Raw genomic sequence first — 23,429 nt, forward strand, 5'->3', positions numbered from 1 at the left:
ATGAAAGGGCCTTTGCCCGCCTGTACCAGCCTCCAGGGTCACTTCTGTGCCTCTGCAACCCATGCGAATGTCCCTGCTCTCCAGTGGGTTTTTCAGAAAACAGCTGGCCAGCCAGGGGTCTGGCTAAGAACAAAAGGGCTGACTTTTATCTGCACTTTGTTCCCTGCTCTGAGCTCTGACAATCCCCACTCTATGGTTGGTTTATCTGGATGTGAATCCAGAGGACTTGAAGGGGTGTGTGGCTCTCTCAGAAAGACAATGGCCTCTCCAGGATAGCAGATGATGGACGAAGGAGCTGAAAGCCAGCTCTCGTTAGCAATCCCTGGAATCAGGAGAGACAATGGAAGAATGTGGCACAGGCTGCCGGAGCATCTTTGGGGTTCATGCATATAGAGTCCATCAGGAGGAGGAGAAGTGGAAACACAAAGTCCCAAAGCATCTCCACTTCCTCCTCTGCGCTCAGGCACAACACGGCTGGGCAGCACTTCCTTCTCATTGCTGAGAAGACCTGAACCTACATCAGCTTGTTCTCTGCTAACTCCAGGGTTCAGCAAATACCTGCTTAGCTGTCACAGTCAGTAGCTGTGCTGGGAACACTATCTGTTGAAGTCGATAAGTGTTAGGCCATCACTGCCGTGATCAATTTTTAACCAAAGACTTTCATGATTCCTATTATTTAACAATGCATTTTACTGATAGGAAACAATGGTTTCCAGGGTAAAAATTTATCATGTTTCAGACAAAGGAAATGGTGATTTCAAAGATCATGGGGGCTGGGGATACAGCTCAGTCACAGAGTGGTGGCTGGGGGTGTGTGAGGCCCTGGGTACGATCCCCAGCACTGAACGTAAAAGCACTGGGAATGATTTTTTTTCTCTAAAACACTAACTTCCTTTGGAGGTGCGGAGGATGGAACTCAGAGTCTCATGTGTGCCAAGCACACGGTCTACCACTGAGCTTCACCCTAGTCACCTGAATACGAACCTTCAAACACCAGATTCTGTCTAATGATGTTCTTTGAGTCTATTTGGTGAAGTGATATTAAAATTATTAATTTAGAATTTTAATAATGTCCTTTTCATTTTGGGTGATCTCCAACATGGCCTTTTCTTGGAATCAAATCCTGAACAGTGTCACAATAGTCCTTTTGACCTTTAATATTCATCATATTGGGGTCTAACAGGGAGCGGATGTGGGAACAGAAACTGCAATTTCTTCTTTTTCCCTAGTGGCATAATTAACTCATTTTCACAATAGTTTGCTAAAAGTCCCACCTTAAGAATATACCCACTGCAATCTTGATGGAAAGGGAGGAAGAGCCACACTATGCTCAAGAGTCCAAGCTAGATCACCAAGCTGGCCAAAGCCACCACACCAGGAGCCCCTGGAAGGTGAGGAGGGTCCTGGTCAGAGCTCATGTTGGAACAGCTAGAAGCACAGTCTCCCTAAGAGGCCCTGGGGAGGCAGAGGGTGAAGGGTGAAGGCTGAAGGCCTTCCCCTTGTTGGGTGACTAGAAGGTTCTGTGTGTCCAGCATTTCCAACGTCCTGTGCCTTGGGCTGGGTTACTTTAGAGATAACATTATTCTGTAAAGCTATGAGCCCACCCGTCACAAATCCTGGTCTTACTTGCATGATGCCTGGCTTTCCATTGTTCCTTGGCTTTCCATTGTCCATTGTGACAACTGGGGACTTATCTCTGGAAACATTCTTACACACTGGCTCTGCGTTATCTCCTCTCCTATTCTCCTGGCTCCTCCGGGCCAAAGCTCTAGCACTGACGTGCAGTGTGGAACCAGGTATGACAACGTGTGTCCTTCACTTGGATTTTAATTAATTGAAATAAAATAAAATATAACATTTAGCTCATCTACTAATTAGCCACACTTCTGTTACTCAAATAGCCATGCTGGACAGTGCAGACCAAACATGGCCCAGGCCGATTCTCCAGGGGAATGTGGCCCTGGAGTATCATGGCAGCAGACCAGGGGTGGGACTGCCCATGTGGTGGCTGACACATGATGGATATGTAATAAATATCTGTTGAATGAATAAATATTGTTCGTAGATTCTAGTGGCCTTGTAGGCTAAATGCAATCTATTCTATGTTTGGGGCCACATTTCAGGTCTTCCACAGCATTTTCTTGGCCTATAATTAGATCCAATTGAATGAGCCTTAGTCTTCTCTCAAAGGGCTCTGTGACCCTGGATCAGCTAACTGACTTCTTGGAAGACGTCTCCAGAGGATTCGTCATCTGGCCCGGCAGATGGCCTCCCAGGCCTGGGCAGTCTCTCCCCCACCGCTGTCCCCCTCTACCCTCGCCTCCCTGCCCCCTCTCTGCTGAGGCTACTGGGCTTGTCCCTGTTCACTCACGCAGGCTGTGCTGCTGGGGACAGCTTCCACCATTCTCTGGGGCCACCCCTTCTCTTGGGCCTGGGCCTTGCGCGCAGCAGTTGATACAACACACACAGAGCTGGCGTTTGGGTGCTGACTGCTGGAAGGAGGCTGGGCTCTTCTCACAGGGACAGATGGGAAGGGAACACCAGGTCACACCTGGGCAGCTCTTGTCCAAACCTACTTCCCCACAGAAATGGTGGAGTAGTTGGGCTGCTGCAGCTCCTGGGCTCAGGAGGAGCCAGGGCACCTTGGCTCCAAAGTCCCACTAAAAATAACCCCCCAGTCTGGAAAGCGGGTGAGTCCCGTGTAGACAGAGTCGTCGCCCGGAAGCCAGGGGGCGTATCTGCTACTGCTGAACGATTCTTTGTCCTTTCTCGGCCATGCTGGTGTGTTACACACGTCGGCGATGACTTCTGCTGAGAATGCTGCTTGCCACTCAGAAGCATCTGCCTGGACACTGGCCACTGGTGTGAACAGAGGCGCGCCGCAGCAGCACCTCTCCAAACCACCTGACAGGGCCCCTAGGGCCATGGGAACCAGCCATGTCACACTCTGAGCTGCACCGTCTATGCAGCCCCATGGGCGCGAGGGTTTCCAGGTCTATTCTGAGGCACTTCAAAGAGGAATTCCGTTTATTGTGAACTCCTGTTTACCCACAGGGCAGGCAAGATTTACGATCGGAACCCAGGAGAGCACACTGCACAGTGACTGCAGCCCACCTTGGAGAGGAGGCTTGCCAGTTGCTGGGGGTTCACCTCTGCCCATGCCCCCCTCCTTCCTAACCCCGAGGCTGGCGGTCTTCTTTCGTCTTGGGCTCGCTAGCCCTGAGCCTACAGCCAGAGCCAAAGAACGCATTTCTCACCCTCCCATCCACCCATCTCCACCCACCTGCAAGACACAGGCCGAGGCCCACCGACACAAGACTCCTGAGTAAAATTCCAACATGTGGGTTTTGTTCAGACCCCTGCCACAATCTGGGTGTGAGACCATGCAGGCCCTCCGCCTCCTGACCCGAGTGGGAATCACACTGTGTCTCCCAGCTCTGACCAGCTCTGTGGCTGACTGGAACTATCTGGGGGCTTGGTGGTTCTGCCCACAAGAAGCAACTCTCCTCCTGCCAGGAGAATTTGCAGCTTACCAACTATGGGTGCAAGGTCAGGCTCCATACATTTTACACAAAGCTCATTCATTCGGTAACATGAGAATTCATTTGGAACTGGAATCCACAGTATGCTTGCGATTTCTGCTCAGAGTCCAAAAGTTATCCAGTAACATGCAGTTTCTGCTGTTGGCAGTCACCATGGTGAGGAGCACACTGGCGGGGTACCATGTCCATATAAGGTGGAGTTAGCCAAGGATGGGGGTGGAGGGCCTGCTGGGAGGCGTGTCATCATGGCTACAGTAGCACCAGGGGGAGAATATATGGCAAGGGACCCCAGGGAAAGCTGTGGGAAAGAACAAACTATGCACGCAGCTCTCAGGACAGCAGACTCTGTCCAACTGCTATTTTTATGTATTACATTACTTAAAAAATACTATCAACCCCAAAGTAGGGCAGATGTGGCCCCGCTTTCCGCAAAAACACATCTGGATAAATCTGCTAGCCAATAAATGTTTAAACCACTTATCAATTCATAGTCGGTAATCAAATCCACCAAGTCAACAGTATTGAAATTGATGTGCATCTTAATAACTGCTTTGAAGAAGCAGCGGCCATCGTCCTGACAAGCACCTTCCGGGACAGGCGAGGTCTGTTGCTTCTCTCCCTCTGCTGGGTTTTCTCTCTCCTTCTACTGTCAGCTGTTTCTGTCATCTTACTGACCAGTGTGCACTGGCACCCCAGAACTAACGGACTGCCTGGGGTGCTGACCAGTCCAACATCCCAGCAACGTCTGTCCAGCCCCGTCGCAGGTGTGTCTCGTGCAGTGTCAGGCCACCTGAGTGCTTGGACAGGGAGGGTGAGCCATGGGGAAGCGGCACAGTGGGGATGGTGTCTTCCCTCCTGCACAAACTGCTCAGGTAGCAGCCACATTTTTACTTAATCTGATCAGTGTTGACAACCTGCTGAATAGTGAGAGGGATTCCAAGCCCACCTGAGACTGGGACCACTAGTGCTATCCAATGAACCAGAGGGTCAGCTTTAGACCTCACTAGACACAGCTGCTTCCTAGGCTGGGGACACTGGGCCGTAACAAGGTTCCTGTGTCTGTGCCGTGAACTTGCTGAGACCTAGGGACCTTAGGGATCTCCTTCCAAAAACCTCTTTGAGAAGATCTGGGGCAGAGCGACAGAGTACACGGGCACGCTGGTGGCAGCGTTGTTGACATATCACAATCAGTGTCTTTATGAAGAACCAAGTTCTTGTAAAGGCAACATGGAAAATTCAGTCCTAGTTCTGCACTAGACAATCACAGGAAGTGAGAAAGAACAGAGCCCTCGGCTTCAGCCCTTGGGCCGAGTCCTGTCTGGCTGAGTACACAGAGGACACCGCGGCCCTCTCGAGTCGACTCCACCCCACACGCCAGTCGCAGATGTTTGCACACTGCTGATTCATCTGCTCTGTGTCCTTATAAGGCAGGGCCAGCCGAGGGCACGGGAGCGCCTGCAGCCAGGCGCTGTCTTCAGGGCCCTCTCACTGCTGGGAAAACCAATGGCAGGGGACATGGGGCAGTCAAAACTCATGAGACGGCAGACAGATATACATCTGTCTCCTTGTTAAATGACAAATGACTTCATCTACAACTCTTTAAACAGGGATGAAGCTCACTGTCTACAAATGGCATCACCCCATGAACACAGCCCATGAGATGGCTTTGACCCCAGGCCCAGCCCCAGGGTAATGGCCAGGGGTCCTGGCCATGCATACCAGGGGTCATGTCTTGTGGGGGGACTCAGGAGTGGAGACAGAACCTGACATGGCAGAATCCCACAGCCAGAGGCAGGAGTGGGCACAGCCACTTCACACACTGCCTTCAGGACTCTGCCAGGGAGACTCACTGGGCACCCAGGACTGTAGTGATTTCTGGCAAAAATGGCACTGCAGGCAAGAATTCCTGACCCCCTCCCACCACCTGGCAGTCACCAGGGATGCAGACAAGCAGGAATCCTGGGGACAGAGACACCCACTCTGTGGCATAAAGTGAAGTGCTACTCCCACACCTGCACATGCACAGTGGATCTGGACATCTAAGCAGGAGGACTATCTTTAGAAACAAGTAAAGACTCAAACACCTGCTTCAGAGGCTACAGAGCAAGAAACCAACCTCTTCAATTCAGCACTGAACACATTAAACCCAACATAAGTCAAGAGTTCAAATTCTGCCAGGTGTTCTTGTCATAATTTGGGGTAGCTTTTTTTCCCTGCTTATCTGTGAAATGAGCTATACAAAGAGCATTCAGGGAATGAATAATTTTAAATTTAGAATACCTACCAATAGTATAAAGGCCAATGCTCTCTAGTTTGCATACCTATACTGCAGTACAAATGCAACTGTTTTCTCTTCCATAATATTTTTGCGAGGTATGTGTTTATGTAAAATCTAAGTATGAACATCATTGCGTTACGTGTATACATATGCCCATGTGTATACCCACAGGGCCTGTGCTCCATGTTGGAAGAAGTTTCACAACTATGGAATTAATCAACCATGGATTAAAAAAAATTTTTTTATAATACTGCATCTGTACTGCATCTGTACAGATTTTTCTTGACTTTATTTCCTAAATTGTACAGTATAACATCTATTTATGTTGCCTTTGGGTTTAAAAGTCATCTGGAATGATTTGAAGTGTAGGAGGATGTGTGTGGTTCCATGCAAATCCTATGCCACTTTACGTAAGGGACTTGAGAGTCAGATTGTGACACCCAGTGGTGTCCTGGAACCCACCCCCCACACATGCTGAGGGAGGACCTACGTCTTCTTAACAGTGAACGAGAGAAAAGGAAAAGTGGTCTAAATGGGCCCAATTTGGCATTACGACTTGTGCTGCTGAAAGAGAACATTGTGGATTAAACTTCTCAGCAAGGCCAGCCACTGACTCATCCAGGTGAGTTAAGGCACTTTCGTTTCAACAGAAGTGTCAGGGAGGGTCTGGGTGTCGACGGCGGGCGGCGCTCTGACTTACGCGTCCTCCTTTCTCCGGGTAGCACTGGCAGCCGCCGCTGCAGTCTCTGCCTCCGCAGGGCGCATCGTACTTCTTCACACCCTGCAAAAGTCAAGCACAAAGAAAGTCACCTAAACTGTGTCATCTACCATATGGGTCACAGTACCAGCTCTAAAACCAAGAATTCATTCAACATATTCAATAAGCACTTATCTAGGACAGGTTTAGGTGGGTTCACTGCGGAGCCGAGAGAAGGTAGAACTCCCATCCTCCTGCTGCCAGCAGGCCGGGCCTCCCCACCAGGCCCCCTGGTGGAATCAGTGAGTCTGTCTGGCACATCCCACCCCCCAGGTCCCTGCGGCCTGGTTGCTCACTCTGTCGTCAATGGCCTTGCATGCCTTGAGAATGTTCCCCGAACCCAGGGAGTCCGGGAGAAATGCAGATGGACACTGCTCTGTGACTACACCACAGGTCAAGGGCTGGGGAGGAATGAGGAGCCCAGGAGCCCAGCTTGGAGGTACAGGGGTGCATCCTGGAGAGGCCAGAGTGAACTGAGAAAGAACAGGGGCGGGACCCAAGGCCAGGCTGCTCTGGGCCCACCAGCTCACGCGGAGCCTAGCGAGAGAAGGGAGGTGCCCTGTGAAGAGGCAGAAGGTGCACCTGGCAGGATGGAAACCCTGCACCACGGGCATCGCCTGTGCCGCACGTGTGGCCCACCTGCAGGGAGAGCCACCTGCGTCCCTCCTGCTCTGGGAGTCAGGCTGATCTGCAGGGAGGACCTGAGTCCTTGGGAGGCAGAACGGAAGCTCCTGCCGTGACTGCAACTCTGAAGTGGGTTCACTGGAGACAGAGGGGCTCCTGACTGGCCTGTCCAGTGGGGAGAAGGGTTCCTCACCCTCCATTTCAACATAATGGATAAGAGAAGAACATGGAGATCGGCCACGGAGGGCCTTGGCTCTTCTAACTGCTGGCTGCCTCTGGCAGGAGGAGCGGCTTTACCTTCTTTCCTCCTGTTCTCCAAGTGGCCAAGCTGCAGCCCTGGCCCCTACTCCCCTCCCAGGGGAGCCCTGAGCCCTCCCGCTGGGTGAGATGCCTCAGCTGCCCTCCAACAGGTGAGACCCTACAGTCCTCTCCTCACAGGTGAGCCACACAGACCCCTCCCCCAGGTGAGCTGGTGCCGCCTGTCATCAGGGAGGATCTCAGGCCGGCTCTTCATGCTTGGCCACCCTTCAGCAACTCCTGATGTGCCCACAGGGCCCATGCAGAGGGCAGTTCCACGTAAGGGGCTCTGGACACCAGCAGCCCCTGTCAGTCCCTGGGCCAAAACTTGTTGTGCAAGCAAAGCCCCCGGCCAACAGGACTGTCCAGCGTCCAGCAGCACTCACATTGCCACAGTGTTTCCTTGCCCTCAGCCACGCCTCAGTGACCCGGCAGGATGGGCACTGGGACTCCTCTAAGGTTTCTGCGACAGATCTGAGCCAGAATCCTCCCTGTTCCCACTGCTGTGGGCATCCACTGCCCCACTGCGGGTCCTGCCCAGCGCAGACTCTGCCCATGGCCAACACTGGACATGCAGGACAAGCAAACGTCTGACTCAGAACCATCTGGCCGGCCAGCGTTGACCTCGGGCCTCCGCAGTCCCTCAAGGCTCTTTGTGTGCAGACTGTCAAATCCTCTCCTGAGCTCACCGTTCCCTGCCGGAGACGCCTCGTTTGAGAGTCCCACATATTTTCTGTTCTTATAATAATTCTTACAATAATCTAGTGCCTGATGCATCAGTCACTGCTTTGAAGAATTCCAGAAAGTCTGAGCGTCCCAAATCCTTTAAAGAAACCAGTACCTCCTTTTAAATCTCTCTTTGGTTATCTTTTTGTCCCATGTGAGGTAGTGAGACTGCTGGAGCTCCACAGTGTAAAAGTAAACACATATAAAACCCTTTTATGCCCTCAAAGGCGATTTTCTATGGTTTTGGTGTTTACCTACATGATTTCCATGGTTCTGGACACGTGACTCTAGGATCACAGCTTCGCATTAAGCTGTAGGTTTCATGGCTTACCCTCAGCACCAATGGGACCGGCCTGGATGGGCCAGCGCATTCATAGTTCATTACACGTGACCCTGATATGAATAGGTGCCTTGGCAGCTAACCCAGCTGACCCAGCGGTTCCTTTGCCAGTTGCTGGGAAAGGGGTGGGGGCTGTGCTCACTCCCCCTATGGTGTCTCACGTGCTATTTTAAATCTTGACTTTAGAGTCATTTGCCAGATCCTTGTGTATAAATCATAGGTTGGAAAGACTTTAGTGGTTTCAAATTGATGGAGCAGACTCTCTTTTCTAAGTTTAGGATATTCACTGGATTCCGTTACAGCAATGAGCTCCCCATGACCTGCTCACAGTGGAATGGCCCTTCCTGGAACTGTGCTTTGCCAATGCGTGCCAGGGGGTAGGTGCCCGTCTCACCAGGGAGGAGGCACACATGGTTGGCTGGCAGCCCCTCACAGACCATGCCACCCTGAGTCTCAGACCTCCCAGTCACACGTGAGTACGTGAGTACGAGTGTGTGTGTGTGTTCCCATGGGCAGCTCACCTGTCCTTCAGAGGGACTCTTGTGAATTCCAGCATCTACACGAGTCTCAAGGGTCACACAGTGGAATACCAGGTTCCAGGGCAAACAGAAGTATTGACTCACTGGGCAGGGCAAGTGCTCCCGATGGCCTCTCAGACTGCACATGTCTCTGACCTGAGCCTCTCAAGACTCAATGCCTTCCCGAGGCAGTGGCTGGGTGAGCGGAGGGAAGGACCCCACGAGCCCAGGATTGCGTCCCCACCTTCCCATCCAACAGGAGGGTAGCAACAGCTCCCACCAGCAATGCCAGGCTCTGCCTTGATTTTGCCATGCCACGAGACCTAAAGACAAACCACGGTCCTCCTGCTGGCCAGCTCCGCCCACCCCTCCTCCGTCTCCAGAGTGAAGCTGGCTCTGGCCTGAGTGTCCACTCAGTCTCTGAAGGCAAGCCTCTCTCCCGCACCTTTCTTCTAGGTCTCTCCAAGCACTTCTCACTTCTCATTCTACAGAATCACAGGTTACAAAAGAAATGTCAGTTATAGCCTCCATCCATTCCTCACTTCAAGTCTGAGTTCCCAGCGGCAGCCATTGCAGAGTGCAGCGTTCAACCCCTGGCTCTCCAGAGTCCCATGCGGGGGCACCTGGCCACTGCTATTCCACGGAGGCTCAAAGGAGATGAAGCTCCCAGGACGGCTCCCACAGACCTGCTCTAGGTGCGCCAAGTACACCTGTCAGTGGCCAAACTACATCCATTCAGCTGAGCTGGCCAAGCCCTGCTTATTTGGATGTCCTTCATCCAGGAGAAAAAGGACCCATGGCCCAAGGTGACCCATTATACTGAAGATCTTTGGAAGCTGGTGACCTCCCCATACCCTGGAGAATGCCCGTGTCTTCCCCTTCATACCCACACAGCAAACCCCGTCCCACCCAGGAGCTCTGGGCACAGAGGAGCCTGTGTCCCTGCCCTGATCCAGGAGAGGGCACCTGGCACTCCCAACTGCAAACCACTGCAAGGGTGAGAGCTGATTCGTCCCCTTTCCCTTACCACCCACTGGCTCCCTCCCTCCCTCAGTCCATTCTTGCCAAATGTGCTGGGCTCTGGGTGTAAAGTGGGGACAGTCGGGACACTGTCCCTGCCCTCATGGAGTATGCACAGACAAGAAGGTTGATTGAAAAAACAGATGCCTGAACCTACCTAAATGAAATTCTGGCTGATGCTCTGAGGAAGAGCGGGTAGGGACCGTGAGTCGGGAACAGGAGATCATGAGTGGCACCTGCTGACACAGAGGCTCACTTGACTCAGGCCCTGTCCCTTGGCTAGACTGGACTCCTGTCCTGCTCATGTGCCCATTTAGCCTGAGGGCATGACAACTAAGAGGAGACCCCAGAGCTGCCCACCACCCTCCTGGCCCAGGCAAGCAAGACCTCCTGTCACCACTTCAGGGGTCAAGAACACCTGGAACTGGGGTGAACTGACTCTCAGGACGCCCCCACAGTGCTGCATCCCCAACCTCCAGTTCTGGGTTCAATTTCAACCCGTGGGTGCGCTATAGTCCAGGACAGGGCCAGTTCAGAGGCGCCAGTCAGTGCTCAAACCAGAGGCACCCAGCTGCCTCTCACAGGCACGACCATTTCAAATAGGAGGGGTCACCGTTCTTTTAGCAGAAGAGCCAACACCTGCTGGGGACCACACACAAGTCCCTCATGTCAATCATCTTGTCACCTGCCACACGGAAGACCTGGCCCCTCTGAAGCACCAGCTCCTTCAAGAGAGGCAGAGGGATGAACAGGACTGGGAGAGACTCCACACTCCCAGGGGGTTGACGTCCTCACCACTGACTTCTCTCCCAGCTCCAGGGCTGTGGCAGCCACCGGGGCGGTTTTGACAACAAAGTGTGGGCAAGAAGCTCAAAGCAGCTTCACCAGGAGATGGAAGGAAGGGGAGGGACCGAGCAGGACCCCAGAGGGAGTATGACCAGCAGCAGCAGGCCTCCTGCAGCCAGTGACAATGCAGCCAGCTCGCCCCAGATCTCCTGGGTCAGAACCTGCCTTCTAACCTGGTTTCCGGGCAGTCAGGCAGCCCAGGTTTTCCTTGGCGTTAAGTTATCATTCAGAAGTATCTGGATGTCCTAAATATCAGCCAAGTCATCTGGAGCAAAGCTCTGCACGGGATGGCGGGGCTGACAATGTGGAAAGGGGCTTTGGAGGAGCCCGGGAGGGAACTGCAGGCCACGAAACATCTTTGTGCAGTAGAAGGTGGGGTGTCTCATGGGCCTGATTGGTAGACCCAGCCACCTCTGTTTTAGGAAAATGCTTCCCTCAGGTCTCCTTTGGCACTCTGTGGACTTCGGGGCTCTAGTACCCAGGATGCAGATGCTGGGTTTCCAGTCAAAGTGCCAGACTTTTTTAGTTCTCTTTTCCTTCTTTAAAATCTATCCTTTTAGGGATTTTTGTTTCCTGCTGAATCTTACCCTGTCCTGGAGTGGTGGCCAGCACAACTGTGCTGATGAGATCACAGGACTTGGGAATGACCTGGATGGCTCAGGAGCCAGATGGCAAGGTACAGTCCAAGAGGCATGTTCTGGAGAACTCAGATCATACTCCACCCAACTGGGAGGCAACCAGCATTGTTTCCAGGTAAAAGTGGAAAGCTTTAGCAAGGATTTCTTGGTTGGCTTAAACAAACACCTTCATTAGTGCATCATAGTTAACGTGTTTGTGAGGTTCATTTTGGCCTAATTGTATCGACGTGGAATTTAATTGGCTCCATTTTAGTACCCAGTGCCTCCTCTTTTTATTCCCCTCCCGCCTCCCGTTCCCCTTCCCTACTGGTTTTCCTTCTGTTTATTTACTGATTTTTAAAACATTGGTGCTTTATAGATAAACATAAAGGTGGATCTTGGTTGGCTTTTTTATGGGGATTCTTTTCCTCGGAGTCTTGGGGAATCTTGGCATCATCCCATCTAGAATGACTGAGAATCCATGCAGTTCCACAGCATCTGTCTCAGACACATCCACATCACTCTAGGTGCAAGGTCTAGACTCCCTGGTGAGTCTTTTCCTCTGGAGAACAAAAGTCACTGGGTCTTTTCAGGGAATGTAGGCTCCAGCTTCCGGAACCAGGTTCCTATCGTGCCCAAGGAGAGAATCCTGTGCCTGGAGCCAATGACGCTCTGTCTGCCAGCAGAGGTTCTGCTCTGCCATTTATAAACGGGATTCAGTAGACTCAGAGCAGAGATCAACAGTAGCAGCTGCAAGATTAAGAGAACATCCGGTCCCACAGGTTGCTGGCTCTGCCTCCATTTAACAATCCCATGGCAGCAAGAGGACCTATCATGTTGCCTTCACCAGGGCTCATGAACCATCAGGCGGACAGGAAAGGCCCTCCTTCCCCACCTGGGGCAAAGATGTGCCGTCCTAAAGAATGGCCCTGTTTCTAAGTGTCGAGAAAACTGCCCAATGCCACTCCTCCCAAGCACAGACTTGGTTTATATTTAGGACGTTCAGAAATACGTCTGAATGATAACTTGAATGCCAGGAAATAAAAATACATAAATGATTCAGACTCCTTAAGACTAGTTATCTAACTACCTGTATGAATTGTCTGTGTACCTTTAGGGCACAAATCCATGGAAGTGCACCCAGCTGTCTGCAGATGTATCCCTACAGTTGATACAATATATATGAATGAAAGGAAAAATGGTGGCCATTGTTTCCAACTTGCACATAAAAATGAGTATTAATCAAATTTATATGAAAATTCAAGAACAAAACTCATCTGTCCTAAAACAAAGAATATTTTGTCCTCCACATGTTCCAAGAAACGTCTCATCCAAGGAAGTCTTTTTAAGCCAATATACCTCCAGCCAAAAAGAGCAATTCTCTAAAGGGAATTTATGGATTCTTTGCCGTTGAATTGCCCCCAGCATCTAATCCAAACTTCCTCTACAGAGGAATATTGAATAACCCATTCTAAGTGACATAAAAGGTAAGTATTTCTTATTGCTAAAAGTAATTATCTTTCGTGTTTTAAGGCAAAGTAATCTATACAAGTCTTTGTTTGTCACAAGTCCAGTCAAGCTGGACGTTTTAGAAATATCCTTTAATCCTAACAAAGAAGAAAGCCAACTTGAGAACAAGGGTCCCGGCAAAATTCTATTAGTTTATCAAAACAGGAAATATAAGCCATTTCCGCACACACAGCTTTAGAAATTAAGGAAATAATTCCAACATGGCATGAGCAAGACAAGGTATATGGAAAAGGAAACCACCGGAATGGCACACACAGAACAAAGTCCTTCTCCCCCACCAGCCAGCCGTGGGAGACCCAGCCAACTGCTTCCTTTGTTTTAACAGCATTTCAAGGGCCCACACAAAAGCCACCCTTCAAGAGCCGTCCTGCCATGGTCATCCGCTGGAGGCCCAGGGAGCAGTGGCTCGCCCACTTGGAGGAACAACCCCGAGGGACCCCACCAGTGCCAGCTGTCCCAGCCTGGTGGCCACTGCCTCCCTCCTGGCTCTGGGAGGTTTAGGGTGGGAGAGGAGTTCAGGCCGCCATGTTTGCAGCAGGACAGCCAGAAAGATGGGGGCCGAGGGGTTGTTCCTGGGATGGCAGCCCCGGTCCTGTGAGTGCTCCTGAGGCCCGCCGTGCAGCAGACGTGACCAGGAGGGACCATGTTTGGTGCTCCACAGAGCCCACAGGCGCCAGTGCAGCTTTGTGCACTTGTGTCCTTACATGTCAACCAGCTCCTCCAGCCCCTGTGGCCACCTTCAGTTTCTTCTTGGGCAAGTCAAAGCTCAGTGGTGTTTTCTTTTTTTTTTTTTTTTTGAATTTTTAATATTTATTTTTTTTTTTAGTTCTCGGCGGACACAACATCTTTGTTGGTATGTGGTGCTGAGGATCGAACCCGGGCCGCACGCATGCCAGGCGAGCGTGCTACCCCTTGAGCCACATCCCCAGCCCCCATCAGTGGTGTTTTCCACACAGGATTTACTGAGATACAAGAGCCTGGACGGCCAGAGTGCTGGGGCATGCGTGCCAAAGGCAGGAATCGGACAGGCGGGGGCGGGGGGGGGGCTGCCAGGCAGAGTGCAGGAGGCCAAAGGCCACGGTCAGAACACGTCCCAAGGTACAGCAGTGATCCCCGTGACAGTCAAGCAGGCTAACGACAGGCCAGATGGGTTGCTGGACTCCAGGGCGGGGAGTGGCGGGGAGAACCCTGGGTGTGTTGAGAGGACTGGGGTGGGGGAAGGAGGCCAGGGGCAGCCAGGAGAGGAAGAGCAGGCAAAGGGTGCGTGAAGGGCAGAGTCTGGCAGAGAACCATCCGCCCAGGCGCGGAATGAGGATGGCCAGCCCTCGCAGGGTGCAGTGAGGATTCCTGAGGTACTCCTAGAGATGATGTCCTGTCCAAGTCTGGGTCATGAGCACCAGACAGAGCCAGGCTCACGGGGCTGGGGCTGCAGACACAGGAATGAGAGCTGAACCCCAGCCAGAGAGCTGTGAGCCAACGTTCCTCTCGTTCCGGCCTGGGGAGAGGGTGATCTCAGGTGTGGGTGGGCCTGAGGCTGCAGGTGAAGACAAGCAGGCCAGCTGGCTGGTGGGGGGACTGGGGGGTTGGCATTTCCTGCCCTACATCCTGGTCCCAGCCGTGTCTTCCCACAGGCAAAAGTCCGACGTGAGCAAGGCAGGCACGCCTCCTGCCACCAGCACACGAAGGAGGGGAGCCACCTGGAGCGCAGGGCCCAGCCTTGTCCAGAGCACCCTGCCCTTCCTTCTCTGAGTCCCAGGAGTGGAGCACCCTCCTTGCCCAGGATCTCATCTGCTGTGTGGCTTTATTAGGTGCTGGGTGGAGATTGGCAGATGCCTCATCCTGAGTCATCTTGTGGAGAGCCTTGGATCCTGGACAGCAAAGACCAGGGAGTGGACTTGGGAGTGGACTTAGGAGTGGACCTGAGGCTCTAGAGAGGGGTCAGGCAGGCAGGAACCAGTGACCATGCAGGTGGAGTCTGCTGGGGCAGAGCACTGGACAGGCGGCCTCAAGAGTAGAAACCGAGAACCTCTGGAAAGCAGGTGACCCTGTCTGGGAGCACGAGGTGTGGTCTGCTGAGGACGCCCACTGCATTCCCAGGGCCCTAACACCGTTTCCTGTCACCCAGTGTCTTGGTCTTTGGATGCTGCTACCCTTTATCTCTACTTCCTGTTTTCTTCCCCAAGTCTTTAGCATCTACTGCCTCTCATAACATCCCTGGAAGTTCCACCTGCTAAAGCAGCAGAAGGTGTATTTTCATTGCAATTTAGATATATTGATGACTCTATGGCCGAATTCTAGTTGATCTTAACGACTTCCTGCCTGGGACCCCAAGGCTTTGAGTTACAAACCAAACCAACTTCAGAAGTCTCAGGTGAGAGCCCTCATTACCCACTCTGGCACCAGAGAGTGCGACTGTTCTGGCACAGGAGGCCAGTGGGGTCTGCCTCCCCATATCAGGGACGGGGTCTGGCGTAGTCATTAAAGCCCCCTTACTGACGTCATCACAGAGCTGCCACAGGGGTGCCTTGTTCTGAGAGCTAAGGTGCACGCTGGCCACCCTGCAGGAGCTGGCACGCAGGTGCAGGCACATGTGCTCACACACGGGGGCACAGCTGAGATGATGAGACCAGACCCAAAGGCCTCCACGGGAAGCCGCAGTTTCTGCAAATCGCCTTCCCTGTCCAGCCTGTGCCTCCATCTCTAATGTACGCTGTCACCCCCACATGTATGTTGATGGCTCATGCCTGGCGAGGTGGGTTCCTGGGACCGACCCCTCAGTTTGGAGCCACATCAGGCTCCATTCAGAGGGTACCTGCTCTGCCTCCACCTTCTGGGGCCCTGCCCCGGCTGCTCCCTGGGACTTCCTGCTCACCTCTCCTGCCCTGGGGTTCTGAGCCTGTGGTCCGCCATTCCTCCACTCCCAAGTCTTCTTCCCTGTCAGCTCCGACCAGGCACTTAGTATTTTTTTTTCTCATGCTGATGGAATGTTAAGGACGTTAAGGTGCTGAGTACAGACACCCCCTGTTTTCACCTGCCTCAGAACTTGCACTGCACACGGTGTTCCGTCAGCGTGGAATGTTCTCCTTCACACACCTCTGTCTGCCCTATCAGTGCAGCTGAGACCCCTCCCATCGGCTCTCACACTGGGAAAAAGAGCCCACATTGACTTCACCTCCTGTCCCTTCCCATCACGTGCGGAGCTTTTTGCTACGTCGCAATGTCTGCCTGAAAAATCTTCACATTCTGCAAAATCACACACCAATCCAGTGAGGCGGGTGGGAAGATGTGGGGGATCAGTCCGCTCTTCTGCAACTTTGTAACTAGAGTGCTAATACAATTGGTAATAATCCCAATAAAAATCATAGCATGGCTTAACAGACAAGGAAACTCCCCAATAGGAGGAGAGATGCTACTGGGAAAGCAGGGCTTTCTCTTACCGACCAAAGGCATGGTGTCACAGGAGGGCACCAGGAAGGCACAGCCTGCTCCGCCACAGAGAACAGGGCATATGCCCACAGCTCGGGAGAGCCGCAGTGGACGTTCTAGGCAGAGCGTGCCCGGTGGGCAGGAGGAAGGAGGCTGGGTATGGACAAGCCCTGTGGAGGGACTCCCGGACAGCATGCTGCATCCCTGAGCAGGTCTCTGCCCGCAGAGCCTCTGTGATGGCGAGGGACCTCGCAGGGACAACTTCATCTGAAGGAACGTCTCTTCATTTTCTGACAACCTCTTGATGGTCCACCTTGGCTGTCAGCTTGACTGGACCAGGACAGGCCTAGAGCACTGGTAAAGCGCTCTCTGGGTGTGTCTGAGGTGCTTCCAGGGATGACCGGCCTGTGGGTCAGCCAGGACTGGGAAAGACCTGCCCTGGGTGTGGACAGTGCTGTCCAATAGGCCAGGAGCCTGCCTGGAAGAACAGGAGGAAGGGGGGCTCAGCACACGTGCACCCCCCAGCTCTCCTCAAGCACCGGGTTTCCCTGCCATCGCACTCGGACAGCAGACTCAGTCCAGATCTTCAGCCTCTGAACACGGACAGCAGACTCCAGATCTTCAGCCTCTGAACACCGACACACACCAACTTTCTATGGGGGCTTCAGCCTCAGCGGGGGGCTGTGCCTTGTTCTGAGTCTCTGGCCTCCTGGACTGAGCAGCCACAGGTTTCCCCCTGGGCAGTCTGAGGACGCCACTGTGGGACCATCCAGCCTCTGATGGTGTGGCTCACCTACCACCCCCCTAGAGCCACATGCGCACTACGGCTCTGCTCTTCTGAGGAGCGTGTACCCTGACAGCACGACATCGCTCTCAGTTACCAGCTACAATCAGCAAGGACGAGTTGGAGAGGCGACCTCGGGACACAGCAGGCCACCTCCATGTCCTACTCACTCAGGGCTCACCTGTAGGGGTCAGTGTTCTCACCAAAAAAATAAGAAATGTGACCATCTTAAAGACCTTTCTAAATGACACTTCATAGCCCGAGGGAGTGTTCTCTGTCATTTAGTCACTTCATAGCCTAAGGGACAGTGTTCTCTTAGCATGGAGAACAGGACGCAGGAGGTTTCCACTGTCAAGAGGCACCAAGGTGAACCCAGAAGAAAGGATCAGCCAGTCTCACGGGCACGCGGTTTCACAGCTGCATTTAGAACAAATGCCCTCTGATCTAGACGAGCCATTCTGTTTACACACTCTTCAGCCAGACACAGTCTACCAAGACATCACGCAACACAACATTACTTCACGGTCTGTCCACACGAAGTTCTAATTATGCGCGTGGCATGTCGGTTCTTGGTATTCTCTGGCGGGGAATACAAATACATAGGGGCTAGAGTTGGCACAGGGTTCTGGAGTGAACACTTAACACGGCTCCTAAGAGGGGAAGTAGCTCCATCCCTTAAAGCCACCTATTCCAGAGAAGTACCTCCAGTTGATGACCTTGGTCTGATACCTCCCTGCCAGCTAAATTTGGGGAAAGATCTGAGGAGAACAGAAATAAAGAACACGCAGTTCTTCTCTTAGTACAGTAAGATTCCTGTTCCCCATGGGGGAGGCTGGTTCAGGCAGGGACGGGCAGGCGAAGCACAGCAGTGGCCCTGCCTGGGCAGGCTTGGCATTTACACCCCTAGCTTCCTCTTTGTGAGACTGACTGTCCATGTCACAGGGGCGCTGCGGCCAGGGCCAACACCACCCCAACACCACAGCCACTGGACACACCTGCTGGCCTGGGTTCTGTGCTGGGATTTCTGAATTTGCCTTGCTCTTTCTCCTGCCAAGTGCGAGAGCTGGTGGCTTTTAGAAGCTCCCCATCTGCTACAGACGTCTGCAGAGATTCAGGGCTCCTGTGCTGTGACCTCACCCTTGATGGACTACTCACTGCACTGTCTGTAGCAAGACCTTTCAGATCACAGCAGAGAGGTACTGCTGGGGCCAGTGATGGAGAGGGTCAGACGCCCATTGGTGTGGACTACCCTGCTGTAGCCCAGCGGTCCCCAGTTCTTCTCCTTTGTGCCCCAAGTAGCCTGCTGGGCTCCTGATTCCTATATGACACACACTCAGTCCCACAAGTGGTGGGTACTGCAGTATCAACCTGTGAGTGACAAACTGGCCCTGGACCAGGTTGGACCCAGTTTGAGGCTGACCTCCTTCCATGCGGCTCATTCAGAATCTGCACACAGTTTAGGTGTGAGGAGGCACTGGGCAGAGTGTGTTTGTACCGGGGCTCTAAAACCTTAGGGACCAGTTCTGCTTATTTTCCTATGGTGGACCTTTCATGCCCAACCTGGATGTCTGCAGGAAGATGGGTTCCGGGGCCTCCAGAGTGCTGCTGTCCTGCTGGGTGTTTCTGTGCTGCCCAGGGCCTCCGTGAGGCGCAGATCTCACAGCTAAGCACTTGATCTGGGAAGAGTGTGCATGGGTTCCAGACCTTGCACGGAAGCTCAGAGGCCTTGCAAGAAATACGGGTCCCATGTCCCCCAGTTTCCTTATTTAGAAAATGGGTAGATGTGCCTTCCTGCCTCGAGGTGCTGCTATGGGGCTGAAGGAGACAAAGCCTCGGCAGGAGCTGGCAGGAAGCGCTTGCTCTCCTGTCTTGACCTTCGTTTGTTTTTACCAGAGAGACTGGAGGCCAGGGTATCCCCCTCCCACAGCACTGACCCAGGGCCTGGGAGCAGCCAAGCCTCCGCTGACGAGGGAGGTCGTCTTATACAGAGACATTGGAATGCTCAGGTTTCCCTTCAAGAGGCATAAAATGCTTCTGAATCTCTAAAGTGTGTGCAGAATACCTTGGATAGGTAACCACTCAAGTTCCACGCAACACCAGTTTCTCTGGGGTAAGATTTTGAGCCGCATGCCAATTCATCTCTAACAAGTAGGCTTCTTAGTTTTCTTTCTTTTTTCATTTCAGTGAATAGCTGGCTGAGGCACAATTCAAGTGGCTCAGCTATGCTGAACCTTGGACCCAAGGTCAACCAACCAGCCAGTCTCTCGGGATTCAAGCCAAGACCTCAATTCTATGTTTGTTGCTCTGAGTCTTAGATAAAAATTCAAGAACACTGTCAGGGCCCCCAGGATTGTAATCCCCCCGTGTATCAAAAGTGCTCTTATCACATTGCAAACAACTAACTTGCTGAGATTATAAACAACCAAAAGAGTGGACTTCCTTGAATATTTTAAGTGATGTCATCTGTCCCTTCTTTCATATCCGTTTTTATTATGCTCCTGTCCTTTCAAAACAGAGTTTGTGCCACGGTACAACAAAAGCCAGGAAGTGTCGGCACCCTGGCCATGGCAGGCTGGGAGCCAGGGGAAACCGACAGAGCACAGGCACCTCCAGACGGGGCAGAAAGGAGCTCTGACACACAGCGGGGTCGGCGGAGCCAGAACTCCATGACCCGTCCTCCTTCAAAAGCATATGGCCAAGTTGTTTTCCTCGGGGCCCTGCCCCCACAGTGCCCTACCTAGAGACCCTTTCTGAGAGCCGCTGAGTGCTGATACCTAAAGCAAGTAGCCCCAGGGCAGAGATGACCGTGGGCAACTGCAGCTCCACAAGTACTGAAGCGCGCAGAGCAGGTGAGCCCGGCCAGGCGCAGAGGACTCCGGCCGGAGGCAGGAAGCGGCTCTTCCAGAATTCCTGGGTTCTTGCTGAGGTCGGATCAGTTACCTGCACTGTTGAGGAAAACCTGTCCTACTAACTTAGAGTGTGCCCGGGTCTCTCTGCGTGCCATGTAGGATCCCTCATCTAGCACAAGGCTCCTGAGAGTCAGGTCACATGGTCACGTTTTGTGGTCTCTGCTCCATAGGGACTGGGAAGCCTGCAAGGGACTTCCCAGCCGTAGGGGGATTGATGGAGAAGGTGGGAACACAGAGCTTCAGGGAGTGGGTGTGGAGGGAGCAGGACACGGAAGGTCACTCCTGGATGCTGTGCGTGGGGATGTGCGTCCCCGTGGGCTGGCTCCTGGGTGGCACTGCCCTTGCCCCCGCGGCATGTCCAGAGCCAGTCTCGCCTCCTTCCCGGCTTTGACATGATTCAGTGCTTCCTTTCCCCCAAGCGCCACCCTGGGGAGGAAGCCGCTGCCAGGAAGTCCAGCTCCCTCACATGCAGGAGCAGTCAGACCCGGGCCCGGCCCCGCGCTCCTCCTGCTGTCCCCTGAAGGCCTTCCAGGCACAGACAACCACTCCTGGCTGTGGCCGCCACCCACAGGCACCCTAAGACCAGGAGGGGCCAGGGTCCTTTGAAGTCCCTGCCGGCAGTGCGGGAGGCACCCAGTAGGCAACAGCCTGAGGATGGCGGAGACGCTCGGGCTGCACAGGCGTCTCCAGTGGCCACGCCGCGGGGGGGTAGGCCACTTCACCGCCCAGGGCACAGAGGGGCCTCGAGACCTTTCTGAACATTCTCTATCCCTTTTCAATTCTTTGTGCCTCACGACATCTTTGTGGATTCCTGGAGGGCTGTGCCTTCTGCTGGGATTGTCCTCCTGGGCTAGGAGCCGTGGCCTTTGGGAGATGCAGCCCATGGGACACAGGGCGCTGTGGAGGTGCCACAGCACCTAGTACCATCTGTCTACATTCTGCTGCCCCAAGCCTCCTTGTGCATCTCGCCCCTCACCCTTGTCTTTCTTTCATGTCTGCATAATGAAGTCTTTGGAAGGAGACACTCCTGCTCAGCCAACCTGCATGAGGAGGATCGCTGATGGAGCTGCAGCTGTGCCAAGCCTTGTCTGTGGCCAAGGCTGCCAGGCCTTGGGGGGCTGTTGGACCAGAGGTCTGAGGTTTCTGCCTCTCCTCTCCTCTCAACACCCCCAGGACTTAGCCGTGACAAACTATGTGACCAGTGTAAACAGTGTTACTGTCCCACACAAGTCAGAAGAGCCCCCACTGAGGTAAAAAACACAAGCCTCATATACTCTGAGTCCTGCCGGCTTCATCCTGAGTCAATGCTCAGTTCCTGGAATGCTTCTGAAGAGCTGTGGACAAGCTTTACCTGGGTATTCCCAGTGCAGGTCAGCAGCCGCAGCCCCAGCACCTCACTCTGCTTCCTTCTCTGGCTCTTCCTTCCATCAAGTTGACTGGCATCTGTCATGGCCCCAGGCATTGTCCAGGCACCCAGCATCCCGGGTCACACATCAGTATTGCAATCGGAAAAGATGACTGACCCTAGGGGTGCCTTTCCTCAATGAAGACCTCTTCCAGCTCCTTCCCCCTCCTGTCCCCAAGTCCTAGGCTGGCAGAGGAAGAGGATGTGGTGGAGACTGAGGCTGATGGGCATCCTCAGGCCTGGGCTAGACCACTGGACAAGAAGCAGCAGCAAAGGTGGGTAGGGCTGACCCCACCAGGCCTCAGAGGTGCAGCCCCCAGGAGAAGCCAGGTGCTATAGGGACGTGAGGGGGCTTCCCAGTTACGCACTGCATACGCAAAGGACTGACAACACCCCTGCAGCTGGACCCTGACCATGCCAACTGTGAAGGCCTCTGATTTTCTGCATAAAAGTAAAGAAAAAACAAACCTGGCTGATTCACTCTAGAACAAGTGGCGGGCCTTTCTCTCCTGTGTCCTTCCCGCTGTCTCCCGGTGCTTGCTTTAGGGACTTTGTGCTCTTTTTACAGCTCATGGCGAGCATTCCCGTTTCCCTTCCTAGAGATCTCAGGTCTCTGAACCCCGTGAAGCGACTGCGTGGCCTTGACTGAGTACTCCCTCCTCCCTTAGGTTTTGGAAGGGATTTTTTTTATCTAATTAAAGTCAACTAGGGAAAAGCTCATAGAATACAAGACGTATGTAAATCATCTTTAAAAATTAGTTATGGATTTAATTTTTTCAACAAATAGCCTGCATGGTGGCACGAGCCCATTTGGGACATTTCTTGTGTGGTGTAGAGCCCATGAAATCATGCCCCAGCCTCCATGAATGGTGGGATGAACATTTCTGAGGCTTTGGTACCCTTGACTGGGGGTCTGTTCAATGCCAAAGTCTCCATGTGCAATTTGTAATAGCTGCGGTGTTTCAAGCTGTCCTGAGAGACGGGCTAGGGTGCAGGTGCACCCAGCAAAGCACTCTGCCCAGACTTCCTGTATCACATGCATGTCGCTCAGATATAAGGGGTTGGTGCCAGGGTGCTGCTGAGGTCAGTGTGGGGGATGGGGAGCTCTGGGACCACTGGGGGTTAAAGAATTCACTGCTCCAGCTCTCACACACAACTCGGTCCACCTCTGGACCACACTTTGGGAGTTCCCATCCCTCCTGTGGGGTCAGGCCTGCCCGTCTCTACCCACCTGGTGCCTGTGCCCTTACCTTCTGGCCCTGTGGACTCCACGCCTGGCCTCCCGCTCCCTGCCCGTGGTTCTCTTGGCTTAGCCTGGCTGCTGGCTCCCAGCCCCAGTTCCTCAGCTGGGTGACATTCTGGGTCTGTCACTTGAGACTGCTGTGCCCATCAGCTCTGGGCCCTGACCACCTCCCTTTGGTGGGTACTAGCTGAAGTCCCACTTTACGACTCCAGATGCCAGGGAACTGTGCCTGCTGACCGGGCAGGGCCTTCCAGTCCTGCCCCTCAACACGCCAGTGCCCTCGCCCCACCCCAGCACTGTGGGACCAGCAGGGCTACTGGCCACCGTGTCAGACTTGAGTGTCCACCTGTGGTGAGCGTGTTCACACCCACGTGTAGAAACCCTGTGAGCTCCATGTGTGTCGTACACACACGCCCTTCCCTCGGCCCCTCGTCTTCGCTGGACGGCCCACTGCTGACTGGCGTCCGTCCTCAGGGCTGCACTGAGTGCTGGTTGGACTCACGGGGGAAGCAGGTGTGTGCCCCTGGACACACACAGCCTGGGGCTGCTGCCGGGGGTGAGCACTCG

The 23,429-nt window shown here is 53.4% G+C and overlaps 1 protein-coding gene across 1 annotated transcript in view; it reads right to left on the reverse strand.

Moving 5' to 3' along the window:
* Nucleotides 1-23,429, reverse strand: part of Col4a2 (collagen type IV alpha 2 chain) — a 147,240-nt gene that overhangs the window by 100,038 nt on the left and 23,773 nt on the right. Inside the window, exon 4 of the mRNA XM_026399516.2 lies at nt 6,521-6,601. Within this exon, the coding sequence (XP_026255301.1) occupies nt 6,521-6,601 (81 nt within the window). The remainder of the gene's footprint in view (nt 1-6,520; nt 6,602-23,429) is intronic.

Source organism: Urocitellus parryii, chromosome 2 (assembly GCF_045843805.1).
Source record: "Urocitellus parryii isolate mUroPar1 chromosome 2, mUroPar1.hap1, whole genome shotgun sequence".
NCBI lineage: Eukaryota > Metazoa > Chordata > Mammalia > Rodentia > Sciuridae > Urocitellus > Urocitellus parryii.